Below are 17,659 nucleotides of genomic sequence, written 5' to 3'. Positions count from 1 at the left end.
AATTAAAACCTTATTTGATTTTCTAAAGCAGCCTGGGGACATAATTAAGGAAAATAGATTAGCTAAGTTAAGCCAAGCTTATAGGATAAGTGAAAGAAAAAGTAAAGAAAATAAAAGAATTCAGAATGTCAAGACCGAATTTAAAGCTACTACCACATAGTAATCAATTTTCTCCAAACTGATATGTAAAATCTACACACTCTTATCAAATTTCAGATAATTTGTGTGTATCTACGTGCATGTAAATCAATGAACTGATTCTAAAACTTGAGTGAAATGCAAAAGATCAAGAATAAGCAAAGCAATCTCAAAGGAGAATAACAAAGCTGGAAAACAGATATCAAGACCTATTATAAAGGTTCAAGCATTAGAATGTAATGTTGGGGGAAGCATAGACATACCAATGGAATCAGGTCCACATACACATAATCTCCTGACTTATAACATAGGTGACACCACAGATAATACTCCCCTCAGTAAATGGTGCTAGTGGACTCTACACACTAACACACACACTCAAAATTCTAGATGAATCACAGATCTAAATGTGAAAGGTGGAACAATAAAAATTTTAGGACAAAATATGATAATATTATCATGACCTTTGGAATTAGCAAAATTTCCATAAACATGACACATAAAAACTAACCAGAAAGGAAAAGTTTAATAAGTTGAACTGTATTAAGAACTTCTGTTCATCAATACACATTAGTATAGTAAAAAATGTATCTTATAGAACCAATGAAGATTTTTGCAATAAATATATCTAAATTCTAATAAAGGGCTTTTATTAGCATATATAATAAACCACTTTCTTTCTTTTTTTTTTTTTTTTGTGTGGTACTGGGGATTGAATCCAGGCCTTATGCACTCTACCAACTGGGCTATATCCCCAGCCCTAAACCACTTTCTTTAAAAAAAAACCTCAAGAGAATTAACTGGACTAAGGACAATCTGTAAAACAGATATCCAACAGGCCAAAACATATGTCAAAGTATCCATCTTCATTAGTTTTCAGGGAAATTCAAATTAAAAATATGATGTGATAATGCTATACACCTGTAAAAACAAAAGGCCAAAGTGAAAAAGAAAAATTCAAAAGCTGACAAGTATGTAAGCAGTAATCAGAACTCTTATATATTGCTCCCAGAAGTATATACTGATACAAATACTTTAAAAAATGGTGGCAGTACTCATGAAAGCTGAATACAACTATACCTGATGACTTACCAATTATCCTAAGGATGTGCCTAAAAGTAATATGTAATGCATGTTTTTTTAAATTTTTTTTGTGTGCATGCATGTGTGTATATACCAAAATCCATGAATAGGAATATTCTCTGCAGGGCATAGTAGTATATACCTGTAATCCCAAGAGGCTCAAGAGGCTGAGACAAGAGAAGCATAAGTTCAAAGCTAGTCTCAACAACTTAGGGAGGTTGGAAGCAATTTGCAAGACCCTGTCTCAAAATTAAATTTAAAAAAATGAGCTGGGGATATAGCTCAGTGGTTAAGTACCCCTGGGTTCAATCCCTAGTACCAAAAAAAAAAAGTAGAATGAATACATAATGTAATATACATAAAGAATTTTATACAGCAGTGAGAATGAATAAACAATTACATACAAAAATATGAATTGGGCATGGTGGTGCATGCCTGTAATTCCAGCAGCTCAGGAGGCTGAGGCAGGAGAATTGAGAGATAAAAGCCACCAAAGCAAAAGCAAGGCTCTAAGCAACTTAGTGAGACCCTGTCTCTAAATAAAATACAATACAGGGCTGGGGATGTGGCTCAGTGGTCAAGAACCCTTGGGTTCAATTCCTGGTAACCCCCTTAGCCTCCCCAAAAGAGAATGAACCTAAAAACATAAGTCAGACAAACTAGAGTATATATGCCATGTATAAAAATGTATGTGTACAAAAGTACATTATCCCATGGATATGAAGTTCAAAGCAGGCAAACCAATCAATGGTAAAAGTTAGAAAAGTAGTTACTCTGAGGCTGGGTACTGACAGAATATAAGAAGAGCCTGGGATGCTAGTAATGTTTCACTTCTTTATCTGAATTCTGGTTACAAAGGCTGTTTCATTTGTGAAAAATTTACCATGCTGTACACTTATGATTTGTGCATCTTTCTGTATGTGTGTTATACTTCAATAAAAAGCTCAAGAAGACATTTCTGCCTGTACAATCAGAAAGTAGGATCAAAGTAAACCCAGGACCACTCTGAGACTAGGAGGTTAGGAAGCATCAAGAGACTTGGTCTTGAGGAAGTCAAAGAACAAGTTTAATGGAAGTGAGGAAATGGTAGGAGGAGGTTATGGTTAAAGAATAGAATTTCAAAATTAAAAACCTCAGACACAACAGAGTTTCAAAGAATGACAGGCCTAGCAATATTATTTCAAGATCTAAGTTCTTAGATCTAGGATGTCTTGGTAATCTCTAACTTTTCATTTTTAAAAATATCTTGGATGTCTTTTTCTTCCAGCCTCCCTTCAAGTTAGTATTAATGAACATTATAGAACACAGGCATCTGCATATCCTATAGCAAAGACTTATTTACATTTCTGCTCCTTTCATTTTTTAAACTAATCTTCTTTAATACTGTCCTCCCCTATAGTCTTATAATGGTCTACAATTGAAACTATCTTTTCTTTTACTTATCTACCTGCCGAGCTCCCTGGAGGTTTAAAGGCTGGCCAATTTCCAATCCCATTTCTCTCTCAAGGACACAGTCATATAGCACTTAATAAGCCCAGCATCTAATACCATGCCCCAAACACACCATCCACCAAATTACACTTTGGATGATAACTGTATTATCTTCTCAGTAAACCACTAATGACAGTACTTATTGCTACTCAGAGATAAGAAGGTGTCCAAGGACAGTTTGTCTTCAGTATGAACTACAGTCTTATTCATATGAGCATTATTTTCTTTGCCAACATTATATAAAGATGTACAAATAGGGCATTATATACAGTCTTCCAAAATTATTTTCACTTCACACTTGGTAAGATAATTAAAATCAGAATGAGATTAAGACCATGTTAACAAAACTGACTAAATCTTCTCATCTCTAAATGAAAAGATTTCCCTATATTAGAAAGTAATAAATAAAGAACATTTCACTGTAACAGGATACTCTTTCAGGGTCCAATGCCACCTTTGTTAAAAATAAAACTGCTTAAGTCTCAATATAGACCATACAGAACATTTTGAAGTTAAAATAAATTCAAAGTAACAGCCACATCAATCTGATGTAGAAAATAGAAATGGAAGCCATAAAAGATACAATTCACAAAGAAAGTAGTTTACATTCTACGAAGTATTGTCTACAACCCTAAAAGTACAGGTAAAGAAGGGATACAGACAGCTCCAATCCATTCAGAGATACAGTTATCAGTGGGCATTTCTGTTGGGGAACAGTTGCATCCTCATCTTTTGGAAAACAAAACTATAGATCTGAAATAGATTTATACATATAGTCCTTCCCAAATTATAAGCTGAAACCTCTAAGAAAAGTCTTAAGAAAGTTTTTTAAAAAGTCAAAAAGACTGAGCTGAAGAGTTGTTAGTAGTACATAACAACAGACATATTGTCACTGACCATGTACTCTTATAAATCCCTTTGATCTGCCAATTCAGTAAAGAATAACATCATTTCAAAGCTAAAAAACTTCCTAATAAACACATTTTTCATAACATAAATACTAGAACATTTGTGTCCTTCGTATAGAAGAGTGATAAAGCACACTTTAAGATTGCAAAATGCTCTTTCGTGTTAGAGGATGAGCTATTTGATGATCACCAATAGAGATAACTAATCATTATGAGTACATAATCAAATCTTAAAAGTAAAATAAATTTAGTATTTCAATTCACTTAGGAAAAGAAAAATATGTATTTATATTCATTCATTTATTTATTTGGTGCAGGGGACTGAACCCAGAGCCTTATACAAGCTAATCATGCCCTCTACCACATTAAGTTATAGCCCCTGTCCTAATAAGATATATTTTTTTACTCTGCCAAGTGTTGGACATTATGCTGGGCACAGAAACTAAAGACAAACAAGATATGGTTTCTACCCTTAAAAAATTCACAATCTAGATTGGTGCTGTCCAACAGAATTCTCTGTAATGATAGAAATATTCCATATCCATGCCATCTATTAGAGTACAACATGTGACTACTTAAGACCTGAAATGCGCTTTGTGCAGCTGAGAAATTGAATTTTCACTTAATTGTAATCAATTTAAATTTTAAATTTGACTAGCAATACTACTATATTGGGTAGTGTAAATCTAGATACATCAAACTAACCCAAAAGTATTAAAATCAATACTACAAAATAACAGTGATCATTAGTATTTTCTTACCTCATTCAGTATGCTTTCCAGTGTTGGAGGAGTATCAACTTGAGGAATATCAAATTCCTTGTCATCAATCTAAATAAAGAAAAAAAAAAAACAATGCTCACATAATGATGCCTTTCCCCTTATCATAGTAAGGGTGTTTTAATTTATTAGAACCATTGTCAATTAAAAAAACAAAGTACCATGATCAGTCAACTCAGTAATCCATGACAAGAAGGGTAAAATCAAAATGTTACAAAACTGTCACCTTTTCTATCTATACATTCAGTGACTATCAAGGACATGTATGCACAGACTGCACCATCATGACAGCCTGTTCCAGAAAGCTTTGCTGTAGGACTTTTACACCTGCTTTGTGAAACATGATAAAACAACTAATTTCCTAAGTTTAGACATAAGTCATAAGCAACATGCAAAAATGTGACACCATGTTTCTTAGTTATTTCATAAATTATGTGAGAGATAATTAATTCAAGCAACTTATCATTAAATACAGTGGTAGAGACTCGTTAATATAATATTCAACCAATGGGGGGAAAAGTTGCTGTGTCAGACAAGAATTCTAAACCTACCACTAGCTCTATGACCTTAAAAAGTCATTTAATATAGCTGCAAATCAGAATTTTTACCTATAAAATGGGTTGTCATGTTGCTGTGAGAACTTTGAATATCAAATGACAACGAGAATATCATTCTAACCACCGCAATGGACCACACAAAGAGTCACAGTATCTCATTAAACTGTCCACAGACAGATTAAGAATATCTGGGTCATAGAGTACTCTCTAACCAACACTTTGATTAAAATCATCACTTGACAAGAGTTAAAACTTTACCAGATCATTTTTGAATTCCAGTTCCTTGTCCAGATCTATGTAAGAGAACTTTGAAAGTGAAGCTTCTAGATTAAAAGACTTATTCAATTCTTCTTCAGTAGTCTTGGCACAAAGGTTCTGTTCCACATTCTCATGGTCTGGTTCATTTTCCATATTTACTTTTTATCAATGTATTCAACCAATCCAATCAAGTATTCGTCTTCTTTTTGGCTTTAGAGTGCAATGATTTGAATCTCTTTTTTAAAACAAAAAGAAAAATATCATTTAGATTTGTCAACTGGACATTCCAAAGACTTACTTGGTCAGACCTCACTCAGTCATCTGGTTATAGGCAAAGAAAAACTGACACTGAAGTACAGGGTAAAATATGGGGGGGGGGGAGGGGTTCCCACAAGAGCATAAAAAAGGAACAACTAACTCTGATTCAAGGAGCCTGGGAAGTGGTCCTTGGGTCATAACCACCCAAAGTTATGAAACTGGTTACAGTAGCAGTCATGAATTAGTATGGCTGAGATTGATGTGTCTAATAGCATGAAGGTACAATTGTTCCAAGAGCTACAATTAATACCTTCCTCATATTCCCAAATCTCAGGGTAATTCTTCATTCCCCTGGAGATAAGGATATAGACCAGCTTTGTGGTTGGCATCCACATGGGGCCACAGATGCCTCAGGGAACTTAGTACAGACACCAAGAACACAGACCTAGTTAGTTAATACAAAACTAACATACCTAAGGGTTCGGACATATTACAGGAGACCCAGGATAAAATAACTACACATTCTACCAGAAGTTTCTATAAAGAAAGACAGTCATAGAGAAACATGGACTTTTTCAGGAAAAAATAAAATACTAAAGAAAACTAGACATGCTTACCTTTGTTAAATATTTCACAGCTCTAAACAACAGAACCCTATGATCTATCAAAAAACACAGATAATTTGGTATACTTGCAAAATTATCATTTCTGAAAACTAAAAATGTATTTTAAAATCTGTATAAGTTTAATAATTTAATACTAAATATTCTTTTCAAAGTTTTGAGGTAGTATTGCAATTAGACTATGAGACTTAATTTTTTTCAATCCACTTAGTTGTGCCAATTTAGAATTAAATAAAAATATGAAAACAGAAACAAGGTTACAGTAATAATAATAATAAAAATAAAGGTTATTTTGTTTCTTAATCTAGGTGTTTTCTTTTTTTCAGTATTTATTTTTTAGCTGTAGTTGGATACAATATATTTAATTAATTAATGTGTGTGTGTGGTTTTTTTTTTTTTTTAATATGGTGCTGAGGATTGAACCCAGGGCCTCATCCATGCTAGGGGAGCACTATATCACTGAGCCTCAACCCCAGCCCTTAATCTAGGTGTTTTCCACAGTACAGTATTCTCCCCTTATCCAGTTTTACATTCTGTGGTTTTGGTTATTTATAGTCAACTTTGATCTGAAAACATTAGATGGAAATTTTTCAGAAATAAAGAATTCATGGCTGGGAGTGGTGGCACATGCTTGTAATGCTAGTGGCTTGGGAAACTGAAGCAAGAGCATCACAAGTTCAAAGTTAGCCTTAGCAACACTGAGGTGCTAAGCAACTCAGTGAGACCCTGTCTCTAAATAAAATACAAAATAGGGCTGGAGATGTGGCTCAGTGGTTGAGTACCCCTGAGTTCAATCCCCAGTTTAAAAAAAAAATAGTAAGTTTTTAAATTGCTTGCTGTCTGGATAGTGCAATAAAAACCCCCGCACCATCCTGCCCTATCCCACTGAGAATGTGACTCATTCCTTTGTTCAGTGTATCCACAGTACATACACTACTGACCTGTCAGTTACTTAGTACCTGTCTTGGTTATCAGATCAACTATCACAGAATTGCAATGCTTTGTCAAAGGAACCCATATTTTACTTAATAATGGCCCCAAAGAACAAGAGTTGTGATGCTGGCAACCTGAATATGCCAAAGAGAAGCCATTAGGTGTGTCCTTTAAGTGAAGATAAAAGTTATTGACATAATAAGGAACAACAACAACAAATATGCTAAGGTCACTAAGAACTACAGTAATAACGAATCTTCTATCTATGACATTGCAAAGAAGGAAAAAGAAATCTGTAGTAGTTTTGCTATTGCACCTTAAACAACAAAGCTTATCACCATAATGTGTGATAATTGCTTCATCATTCAACTCATGTCATCTCATCATACAGGCATTGTACCATATCATATCATCACAAGAAGAATGAGAAGAGTAAAATAAGATATTTTGAGAACAAGAGACTACATTCATATAACTTTATCACAGCATATTATTATAGTTGTTATCTTTTATTATTAGTTATTGTTATTAATCTTACTGTGCCTAATTATAAATTAAACTTTATCATATGTTTGTATGTACAATTGATTCTCCATATCTACAGGGTTTGCATCCATGGATTCAACCAACCACAGATCAAATATGTAAATTTTAAAAATCTGCTTCTGTCTTGTCATCATTCCTTTAACAATATAACAACTATTTTCATATAATTTACATTTTAATAAGCATTATAACTTACCTAGAGATGACTTAAGTATACAAGAGGATGTGTGTAGGTTATTTGCAAATACTGCATTATTTTATATAAGGGACCCCCTGTGTCCACAGATTGTGGTATCAGTTAGCTGGGGGATCCTGGAATTAGCCCCCCATGAACACTGAGGGATCAGTATACATAGTTCAATACTCTCCACAATTTCTGGCATCAAGTGGGGATCTTGGAAGGTATCCCCCAAGGATGGGGGGTGTACAACCAGCATATCTCAGTGCAAAGCTTCTTCAAACTACACACTGCACTTGGGGGTATACTCACCATCACTACCACTAACCCTTAGCCCACAGTGTACCCTTCATAGGGTTCATTATTCCTTAAAGTTAAAAAAAAAAAAAGGACTGGCAACAACTCAGCAATTGAGATAACTTAATATTTTACAGTTAATGACGAGCTGGGAATATAGCTCATCAGTGGCAGTGTACTCGCTTAGCATGTGCAAAGCACTGATTCAATCCCTAGCACTGTGAAAAATATAAAATAAAAGCTAAATAAGATTAGTTGCTTTTAAGTAACGTGCCCTAAACTCACTAATAATTTTATCTAATGAGGTTCATTGTTTTAGCACCTATAACTTCCCTTTTTTAATGTTTCATTTTTATCATATTATTAATAACTACCATGTAGAAATATGTAGATTCATGAAAACTGATATTTCAAGAGCTGAAGCTAACTTTTCTAGTACCAAATGTATACTAATTTCTTTGACATGGTTCAGAAAATAAACCAATGCTCTGTCCTACAAAGCACATGCCATCAATACATTCCTAGAAGAAGTAACTGAGGGTACTCTGTATCTGGCAACATTTAAAAGTTATCTTTTCAATATCAAGTACTAAATGTACTATTCCTTAGCAAAGAACGAAGCGAGATAGCAGTATTAATGTTTATATGCCTTTCTCCAAAGAAGACTGAATTGGTTCATGACAAATTACTTTTTGATAGTCCCATTAAGCAAAACAGCTATAATTATTCAAGAACTATTCACAAACATATATAATTCACAGTCAGTGGCTCTCAAGGACAGTTATTAAAAGTTTTATTCTTCTACAGTTCTTTAAGGAAATGAGCATAAAGATAAAAACTTATTTAAATAATTTAATAATTTAAAATGCTTAATGCTTCACATTTATCTTTCAAAGTAACTCAGAAATGAAAACAATATTTTTCTGGTTCTTTTCATTTCCTTTCTGAAGTTAAGACATTTTAAGACCAAATAACAATTCAGCATCTATGAACACTAACATTCCTTGAAGTATCAAGAAATCAAGCATTCCCTGAAGAAAGAGAGAATATCATTCTGTCACAGGATGTCTACTCCATTCCCAACTTCACCTCGCTGAGCTCCTTTTACTTATGTTACGACAAAGAGCAAAGAACACAATCCAAACAGTCCACTAAAACCAGGTTTGAATCTAGACTTTACCAGCTCCTATCAGTGATCTTGGTCAATTTGGCTACCCTTTCCGAATCCCTTTATTCCTACATCTGTGAAATGGAACAAGTGTGGAAATTGGTGTTGTCTGCTCAGAACAGCACCTCACTCATCTCCTAGAAAATGAGGTGCTGTTCTTAAACTATACACTTTATTTGTAGGCTCCAGTCAAAACTCCCCTAGTAAAAGGGAGAATGTGATACAGAGTCCTTCATCAGCATTCACTAAAATGGAACTGAAAAGGAAGAACAATTTTCATGGTTCTCTAAACTGAGTAGCCCCTAGTTGCCCACCCAACACTCTTGTGTTAAAAAAAGAAGTCACTAATCGAACACCTATCAACTACACACCTACAAAGCATCTATCACTGGAGGCCCACTTCTACTGACAGAATTTATATTCTAGATACAGATTCCCTAGAATGAAATCAATGTTTTAAAAGAGAAAAGGAGGAAAGAGAATCCTGACATTACTCAAGACTCAGATTCTAGTCTTCCAAGAAGTTAGCTCTACTCATAGGCTTCTGGCAGTTTGGTTACATAAATCTACATACTCTCCTCTACCACACTTTTTTTTTCTTTTTTACTTCTGGTCACAACTCAAAGAGTCCTGACTCTGAGGAATACAGCTACCTATCTTGCAGTGCTACCATGATGAATGAGTGATATAATGACTGTAAAGCATTTAGAATAATACCTGGCCACACAATAATTTTTAAGAAACATTAGCTATTATCATTTACAATTTCCTCAAGATTTCCAAATTCTTCTAAAGTTAAAGACTCCAAAACAAGATCAAGTATTTCTGTAAAGGTCTAACCAAAAGTGCTAAGTGTATCCTACAGATTCTTCTGATGTCACATCAGCAATTTCTTCATGAGGTGAATGATGGTTTGTCTAACACTAGTGTAGTCCCCAGCAAAGTCAACAAAGACACTTAATAAAAACCTTTAATTGTGATATTGAGAAATGTTTTATACTGCTAACTCATTCTAAATCCACATTTTGGTCTTTTTTCACATCAACACTGGTCTACCCCTTATCACTGAAGTCAACCATATCGTCAACCATATCGTCTTCCTTAGCTCTTCTTTAGTCACTTTGAGCAGCTATGTCTTTCTTCTTGTTAGCAAATTTTTCTAGCCCAAATAGACCTGAAGTTACCCTATTCAGATTTAAAAGAACAGATCAGTAGAGCAGCTTCTGTGAATTTTTCAGAAATTAACTGAGCTATGGCTGCACCTATGGTAGAAAGAATGACAGTGTCGAAAGATTCTAGTCCTAGTTCCTTGGACCTGTGAATATGTTACTTTACATGGCAAAAGGGATTTTGCAAGTGTGATTAAATTAGGACTTTGAGATGAAGAGATTATTGTGAATTATTCATGTGGGGGGCCAAACATAATCATATAGTACTTAAGAGTAGAAGACGGAGACTGAAGAGTGTCACAGAGCCTGAGAAAATAATGTATCAAGAGAAGCAAGGTCAGCTTCTGCTATATGGCAGGCTTTGAGGGTGCCAAGAACCAAAGAACATAGGCAACCTCTAAAAACTGCAAAAAACAAAAACAAAAACACAAGGAAATGAACTCTAGAGCCTCCCAAATGGACCAAAGCCCTGCTCCAACACCTTGACTTTTGTGAGACAGGTGTCAGCCAGACATGAACTACAAAACCATAATATGATAAATCTGTGTTGTTTTAAGCCACTAAATTTGTGCAATTTGTTATGGCAACAATAGGAAATGAATATGCAAACTTCAATTAATTTGTTTTTGACCACATCTCCAACATTCTGAAATACTAACACCTCCCTTGTCAGTTGGTGTTGCACTCATACGTATTGAGCAAGCTCTTCATTCCAACATACAGACCAATGATGAAATGCTTAATAAATGATGCTTAATATAACACATTTGATGCAGATGCTGCTTCAGATATCACTTAAGAACTGTCCCAGTACAAAGGTTGACATTGAACTACTCATCTCTTCCTGTTGAGATGGAATTCTACAACGAGTTCTTCACCCAATCACCAGACGATCCAATGTTTTTAAAGTTAAGGGAATGCCATACTACGCAAGACCTGCAGACAACACAATAGCTTACATAACTATTTTTTAGTCTCTCCTAGAATGAAAACAGATTAATCTAACAGGAAATGTATGCCATGAAATCATTATTACCAAGGATGCAGTTAAACTAATAATAGTCCAGACTTAAGATTATCTGACATCCTAATAATTCCCAAGGTTATTTCCTCTGAATTAATAGGGTAAGTCCCAACTAATTAATAATAAAGGACTATTAAAAAGACATGTCCCATATAAACAGTAATGACCCCATTATAACACTAGCTGACTGAGTAAGAATTCTAGAATGTGACCTATAATGGACTAGTCAATATGGAACTCTAGCCAGTTTTTTATACTGACAAACATTCCCAGCTGTTCTCAAGTTCCAGGATCCTGTTTAACATTCTGACATTCTTTTCCTTCTAAACATGTCCTTATAAGATAATTTTCATATCACAGGGAAATCAGATTTTTAAAAATTTACTACATTGTGACAGAAAGATATCATGAAAATATAATATGGAAACAATGTAACATATTAGTTTCATTTTTTTAAAGATCCTCGGTGCCTACAGGATAAAATTCCAAATTCTGAGATTATGGTTCCAGACATCTGACCTTTCTACTTCCTCCTTCCTTCACAACTAGTTACATGCAGTCGGAGTCCTTCATGAACCACTCCCACTTTCCTTCCATGTCATCTTAAGCCGATTCACCTGCTCTTTCCTTTTCCTCTACATTTGTCTAAGTTCCTTCATTCCTTGTGGGCACTGTTCAGATGGGACTTACCAATCACTTCTTCCTTCCCTGACCATAGCCCAATCCAGAAGGCATGTCTTTTTGTTGTTGTTGTTGTTTAGGGCTGTTGGTACTAGGGACTAAACCCAGGAATGCTTTATCTCTGAAATGAATCCCCAGCCTTTTTATTTTTATTTTGAGACAGGGTCTCACCAATTTGTGAGGCTAGCCTTGAAACTGTGATCCTCCTGCCTCAGTATTTCTAGTATTTCTAGTTGGGATTAATGGTGTGCACCCCCACACTTGGCTAAGCATGTCTTCTTCAAAACTGGCTTGATGCTTTCTTCATGAAAACATGATATGGAAACAATGTAATATGTTAGCTTCCTTTCTGGCCTTCCTAATCCAAGTATTTCTCTTCTAATTCTTTGGTTTGCTTGTGGTTGGTTTGTGAAGAAAAGAATACAATACAGAGTTAACTTCTTATTAGGTTTCTACTTTCTCAATTTGATTTGTTAGTTGATTTACCATATGACTATATCTTTTCTCCCCAACTATGCAATAAAAATAGGGATGTATTTCCACATCACTGAGTTCACTAACTTGTATTCTATGTAGAATTTTTTAAATTGCCTACTAACACAGAATTGGGAGACAGGAATAACACCTGTGTTACAAATTAAACATAGGTTTTATTACCTGTAATTGTTAAGCTTCAGAGGACATTATTTGACTCATAATATATAGGAATCTGTGTCATAATAAGCCAAATTATAACTGAGTTCTACTTTTCTGTAATCAAGCTTGTCAACCACTACAGGTCATATTTACCAGCTAAAACTATTTCCTTGGGGCTGGTGTTGTGGCTCTGCAGTACAGTGCTCGCCTCCCATGTACGAGACTCTTGAGTTCGATCCTCAGCACCAAGAAAAATAAATAAGTGAAATAAAGGGTATTGTGACCAACTACAACTAAAAGATAAAAAATATTAAAATAAAAATAAAATTCTATTTCTTAAATAAATAAATATGTGGTGCTGTTTGACCAGACTCCCTGTTAATATGTACCCAACACATTCTTCTCTTCTATCACGGTTATCACATTACATAATTTCTTTATTGTCCGAACCACCACTACCACCACCACCACCCTACTAGCATAAAGGAAGTGAAGACCAGATCTGCCATGTTCACCACCATATTCCCAGTGCCTAATTACATGGAAACTCATCAACTGATCTATTCATCCAACCTCTTCTCCCTATGAAAACAGCCCCTCAACACTGGCTTCCAGAGCCTCAAACAGAAGTTCTGATTATTTGGTATTTGTTATAAGGTATATTAATCACTCTACTCCAACAAACCTCCCATCTGCACAAGTTCCATTGTTTTGCATCTAGAAGAGCTTGTTTGTTTTTAGATCCCTAAGAATCATTTTGTGTGTGTGGAGGGGGATAATCAGGATTGAACCAAAGGGTACTTAAACACTGAACCATATCCTCATTCTGTTTTTGTCTGTTTTTGTTTTGAGAAAAAGTCTCGTTAAGTTGCCGAGGTTGGCTTTGAACGTACACAATCCTCCTGCCTCAGGCTCCCAAGCCACAGGGATTATAGGCATGTGCCACTACCCAGCTAAGAATAATTTTTTTTTAATGATCACTTAGCACATGTATAGTATGCCACAAATTCAATAATCTTAAATATTTCATGTTCTTTCACATTAATTTAGCTCATACATGAAAGCAGTAGAAATGTATCACACATCTACTCAATTTATTGGAATTCAACTATTATCTTCAGTACGGAGAGAGAGAAATAGAAAACAAGAAAAAAATGATTCACATAGAGCCAGGTACTTCCACTTAGTAACTGTATGCTTCACAGTAAGTACAAAAAAGGAGGTGGACATCTGCAGTCCTTTTAGTCTGTCTCTTTCTGCATGCCTCATACACAAGCAATCTGCTTTATCTGTTTTTAAAATAATAAAAGCAGAGGCTGGGGTTGTGGCTCAATGACAGAGCACTGACCTAGCACATGCAAGGTGCTGGGTTCAATCCTCAGCACCACATAAAAATAAATAAATAAACTACAACTAAAAATATATAAAAAATAATAAAAACAGCATGCTACTCCAATGTGGAGCAAATACTGTCTGTGTCAGACTTCCTGAGAAGTCATATTTTAGTCTCTGATATGACTACTTTTCAGGGCACTTTGAGGGTACTAAATTTTCCAAGATATTTTTCAGGAGTACTTCGTGCATATCAATTTTCATCTTACCCAGGAACTTCAAAAACAGACTGTGTTAGATGCAATGGCACTATAGATTGGGATAAGTTGTTTCCTTGGTCCTAAAGTTTCTTCCCATTTAGGTAACAATAGCCCAAAGTGCATACAGCTGTCACTAAGAAAAAGTCTATGAAAAATTGTTTCTTTTCTTCCTCTGTTGGAAAATTGTTTAAAAGAAAAGAGTGGGGGCGGGGGATATAGCTCAGTGGTAGAGTGCTTGCCTACGTCCCCAAGGCCCTGGGTTCAATCCCCAGCACCACCAAAAAATTAAATTAAATTAAAATTTTTAAAAAAAAGAAAGAAAAGAGTGGTCATTTAAAACTTAGAAAGTATATAAAGAATAATACATGTTAAAAAGAAAAGTGGAAGGAAGGAATGGTACCTGAGATCTTTTCATACACAGTGCTAAATTAAGCTAGTACTACCAAATGGCAGACACAAACAACCCACAGTAGCACCCATTCTAGAAAAAAAAAAGATCTGATTCCATATCACAATGTACAGAATAAAAAGACTATAAATATATATAAAGTCCAAGTACTAACATTATGTATCAATTTCATATCAACATGTGTATGAAGTGATGAGTGAAATACAAGAGAAAAAATGACTTCTTTCCAGCTTCTAATAAGTCCCTATTATAAGAATCTTCCTTCAAAGATCCATCCCAATCCCAAAGGTCTCCTCCTATAAATCATAAAAGGCTTGTGTAAGCTTACTTATATTCCCTTTTCTTCTACACATAACTAGTGTTTGTGAATTATCTGTTAAATGTTCAAAAGACAGGATTCCATACAAGTTACAGGCTGAGTAGATTGGTGGCCTTCTTTATTAATCCTCAATTAGTTAAATTATCATCTCAATTTCTCTTGGGTAGATGTCAAGAAAAATGTAGTCACAAAATTTATTCTTCTTTTGTGGGCAGAGGGGAGGTAAAGGCAAGAAGAAACTTCTTGCTGAAATGCAGAGGGAAAAACAAAGGTTAAAATATCCTAGCACCTTTACCACCATTCCTTTGGGAAGGTGCTCCTGCTCTACTCCAACCATGTGATTTTGATGGTGCTGCTAATGAAATATCCTATCAGCGTTGGCCAGAAGAGCGAGCATATGATATTTTCAAGTCCACTCAGGCCAATCAGGGTCCTTCCTTGGAATCTGTAAACACTGAAGGCAGTTTTCTCTCTAGGGCACACAGCTTGGATGATGTGACACTGAAGGTGTCTGGAGTCCCTCTTTCATGCACTTACGTAATTGAATGGAATGAAACTTGCAATTAGAGAAGCAGTGATGGGGACTGAGGAGTTAGATATCCTCTTTTGGAGAGGAAGAGACACAAAAGAACATCATTTAGTGATTTAGTGAAATCCTAACCCTACCCTAGTTTCTGAGCCAATAAATCTTTTTGTTTAAGCTCCTTTGAATTGAGTTTCTGTCACTAGTAACAGAAAAAGCCTTAACTTGAAAAGTGTGATTGCTACCAGAGTAAAATCTAACAAATTCATAACAGTGAAAAATCCCAAACAAATCTATAGTTTTTGACTAAAACACGGAATGCATATATAGAGTGATGACAATTCAAACATTAATTCAGGACTCAGTTCAGAATGGAGCAGTTTGATCTTAAAAATATGTACAGATAACACCTGAAACTGTAGATCAAAAAAAGATGCCATCTAAACTTTTTGAAACCTAAAAATAGATCAAAAGTTTTATTAAGTTTTTATTTACTTTCACACATAAAATTCACATTTGGTGTCATAATGGTTGAAATGTCTATGGAACAGTGGGATACAGTTAAGAATCACCAAGATACCCCAATATTCTGGTAGACAGAAAAAATTCATCTGCTGCTGATGGTCCAGATACAAAAAAAACAGAAACAAAAGTCAACATACTATTGTTCAGTAGATCTGCAAAGAATTATCTCATATATAACTATGTATCTTTGATCATATGAAACCCAATAGTGTAAATGAAAATTTCCCTATTTACCTTTACAGTACATTCTATGGGCACCAGTTATTGCCAGAAGATTCAGTACCTACTCTGCTTAAATCTAACATAAGCAAACCCATGTCTTACACACACACACACACACACACACACACACCCCTCAGATGTAGTTATCTCACAAACACAGACATCTAGAATACAGTAACACCACAGCTAACATCTATGCTTCCTCTCCTTGTTGGTTTGGTTGGGGAGGGAGTATGGTAGAATGAGCAGTGTAGAAGACACAAGCTTTTCTGTGCATTCTAAAACTAGTCTAGGGAGTGGAAGGGACCAAAGGGGCCTGCTAATTTAGAGAAGTCTTCCCATAATCCAAAGCCATGTCTACCCCATCCCATCCTACCCTCCTCATTTGGTACACCCAAACATTTTGGGGTTTCCTTCTTGTAAGTTAAAAGTACCAGAGACAGAACTTCCTTCCGGTTTCCTTCCTTCCTCAAGTGCCACACCTGGAGGACTAGAAAAGGCATAGCGGTGGCTTCTACTTTAGGGATCCACCTTTCAACCTGCTGTGCTCACTCTGTGGCACACCTTGCAGGTAGAGACAGAGTTGGAACCAGCCTCACAAGAGCGCACCGCAATCCTGTAAGGTAGGCACCTCCACTGCGGTAGGCGGGCTGCACACCGCCCGAGGAAGAGGGTGGAAGGGTCAGCCACCACGTAAAGTCTCACAGTCGGGGGAGTGGTCGCGCCTGCCCCACAGCCTCCATACGTTTGGACCAACCAGTGGAAACTTGCCTGCCCGGGTTCCAGGCCAAACACAAGACACGCCCCTCCGCCCCAGAGTCAACCTGCCTGGCCGGTGGCCCCAGTCCAATTAGCCCATCAGGGGCTGCCCTGTCAGGTCCTGAGGCCGCGCCACTGCCGCGCGGAGGGGAAGACTCGGGCTCAGCGACCTGGCGCGCGCGCTGTCCTCCCACCCTGGATACAACCGGTCTCTGCGTCCCCTCCTGATGGCCGGCTCTCAAGAGATTAGTTACCTGAGCTTGAAGCCATTCCGGCCCAGGACTCCAGACTCACGTGACCCCGCCCCCTGCTCTAGCCTCAAGCATGCGCAGTACTCTACCATCGGCGGCCACGCTTCCGCTTACCTCCTCTCGGCGCGCTTTCTCTTGGGCGGTCCGCCAGCCTAAACCACGCCCCTATTTAAAGGGCCAGAGATACACTGTCTGGGGCTAAGGACTCAATGAATGATAACGTCAGAGGAGCGCAGATCATCGACCTTGAGACTAGCCCCTGCGCCGGCAGAAATGACTCACTTGAAGGCACACTTGATCATTAGCAGTTTTTAGCAATAAAATATTTTTTA

General features: G+C 36.3%; 1 protein-coding gene across 2 annotated transcripts in view; it reads right to left on the bottom strand.

Moving 5' to 3' along the window:
• Vps8 (VPS8 subunit of CORVET complex) overlaps positions 1-17,429 on the bottom strand; it is a 256,842-nt gene extending 239,413 nt beyond the window's left edge. For both annotated transcript variants that reach the window (XR_013436694.1, XM_013361064.4), the window contains exons 1-3: positions 17,331-17,429; positions 5,215-5,449; positions 4,382-4,450 (exon numbers count right to left, since the gene is read on the bottom strand). Coding sequence is in view for 1 of the 2 variants with exons in the window: in XM_013361064.4 (XP_013216518.2) it covers positions 4,382-4,450; positions 5,215-5,367 (222 nt within the window). In the remaining variant the exon portion in view is untranslated. The remainder of the gene's footprint in view (positions 1-4,381; positions 4,451-5,214; positions 5,450-17,330) is intronic.
• Positions 17,430-17,659: the final 230 nt, after the last annotated feature.

This window comes from Ictidomys tridecemlineatus, chromosome 3 (assembly GCF_052094955.1).
Source record: "Ictidomys tridecemlineatus isolate mIctTri1 chromosome 3, mIctTri1.hap1, whole genome shotgun sequence".
Taxonomy (NCBI): Eukaryota; Metazoa; Chordata; class Mammalia; order Rodentia; family Sciuridae; genus Ictidomys; species Ictidomys tridecemlineatus.
This window is presented reverse-complemented; position numbering and strand designations above follow the sequence as displayed.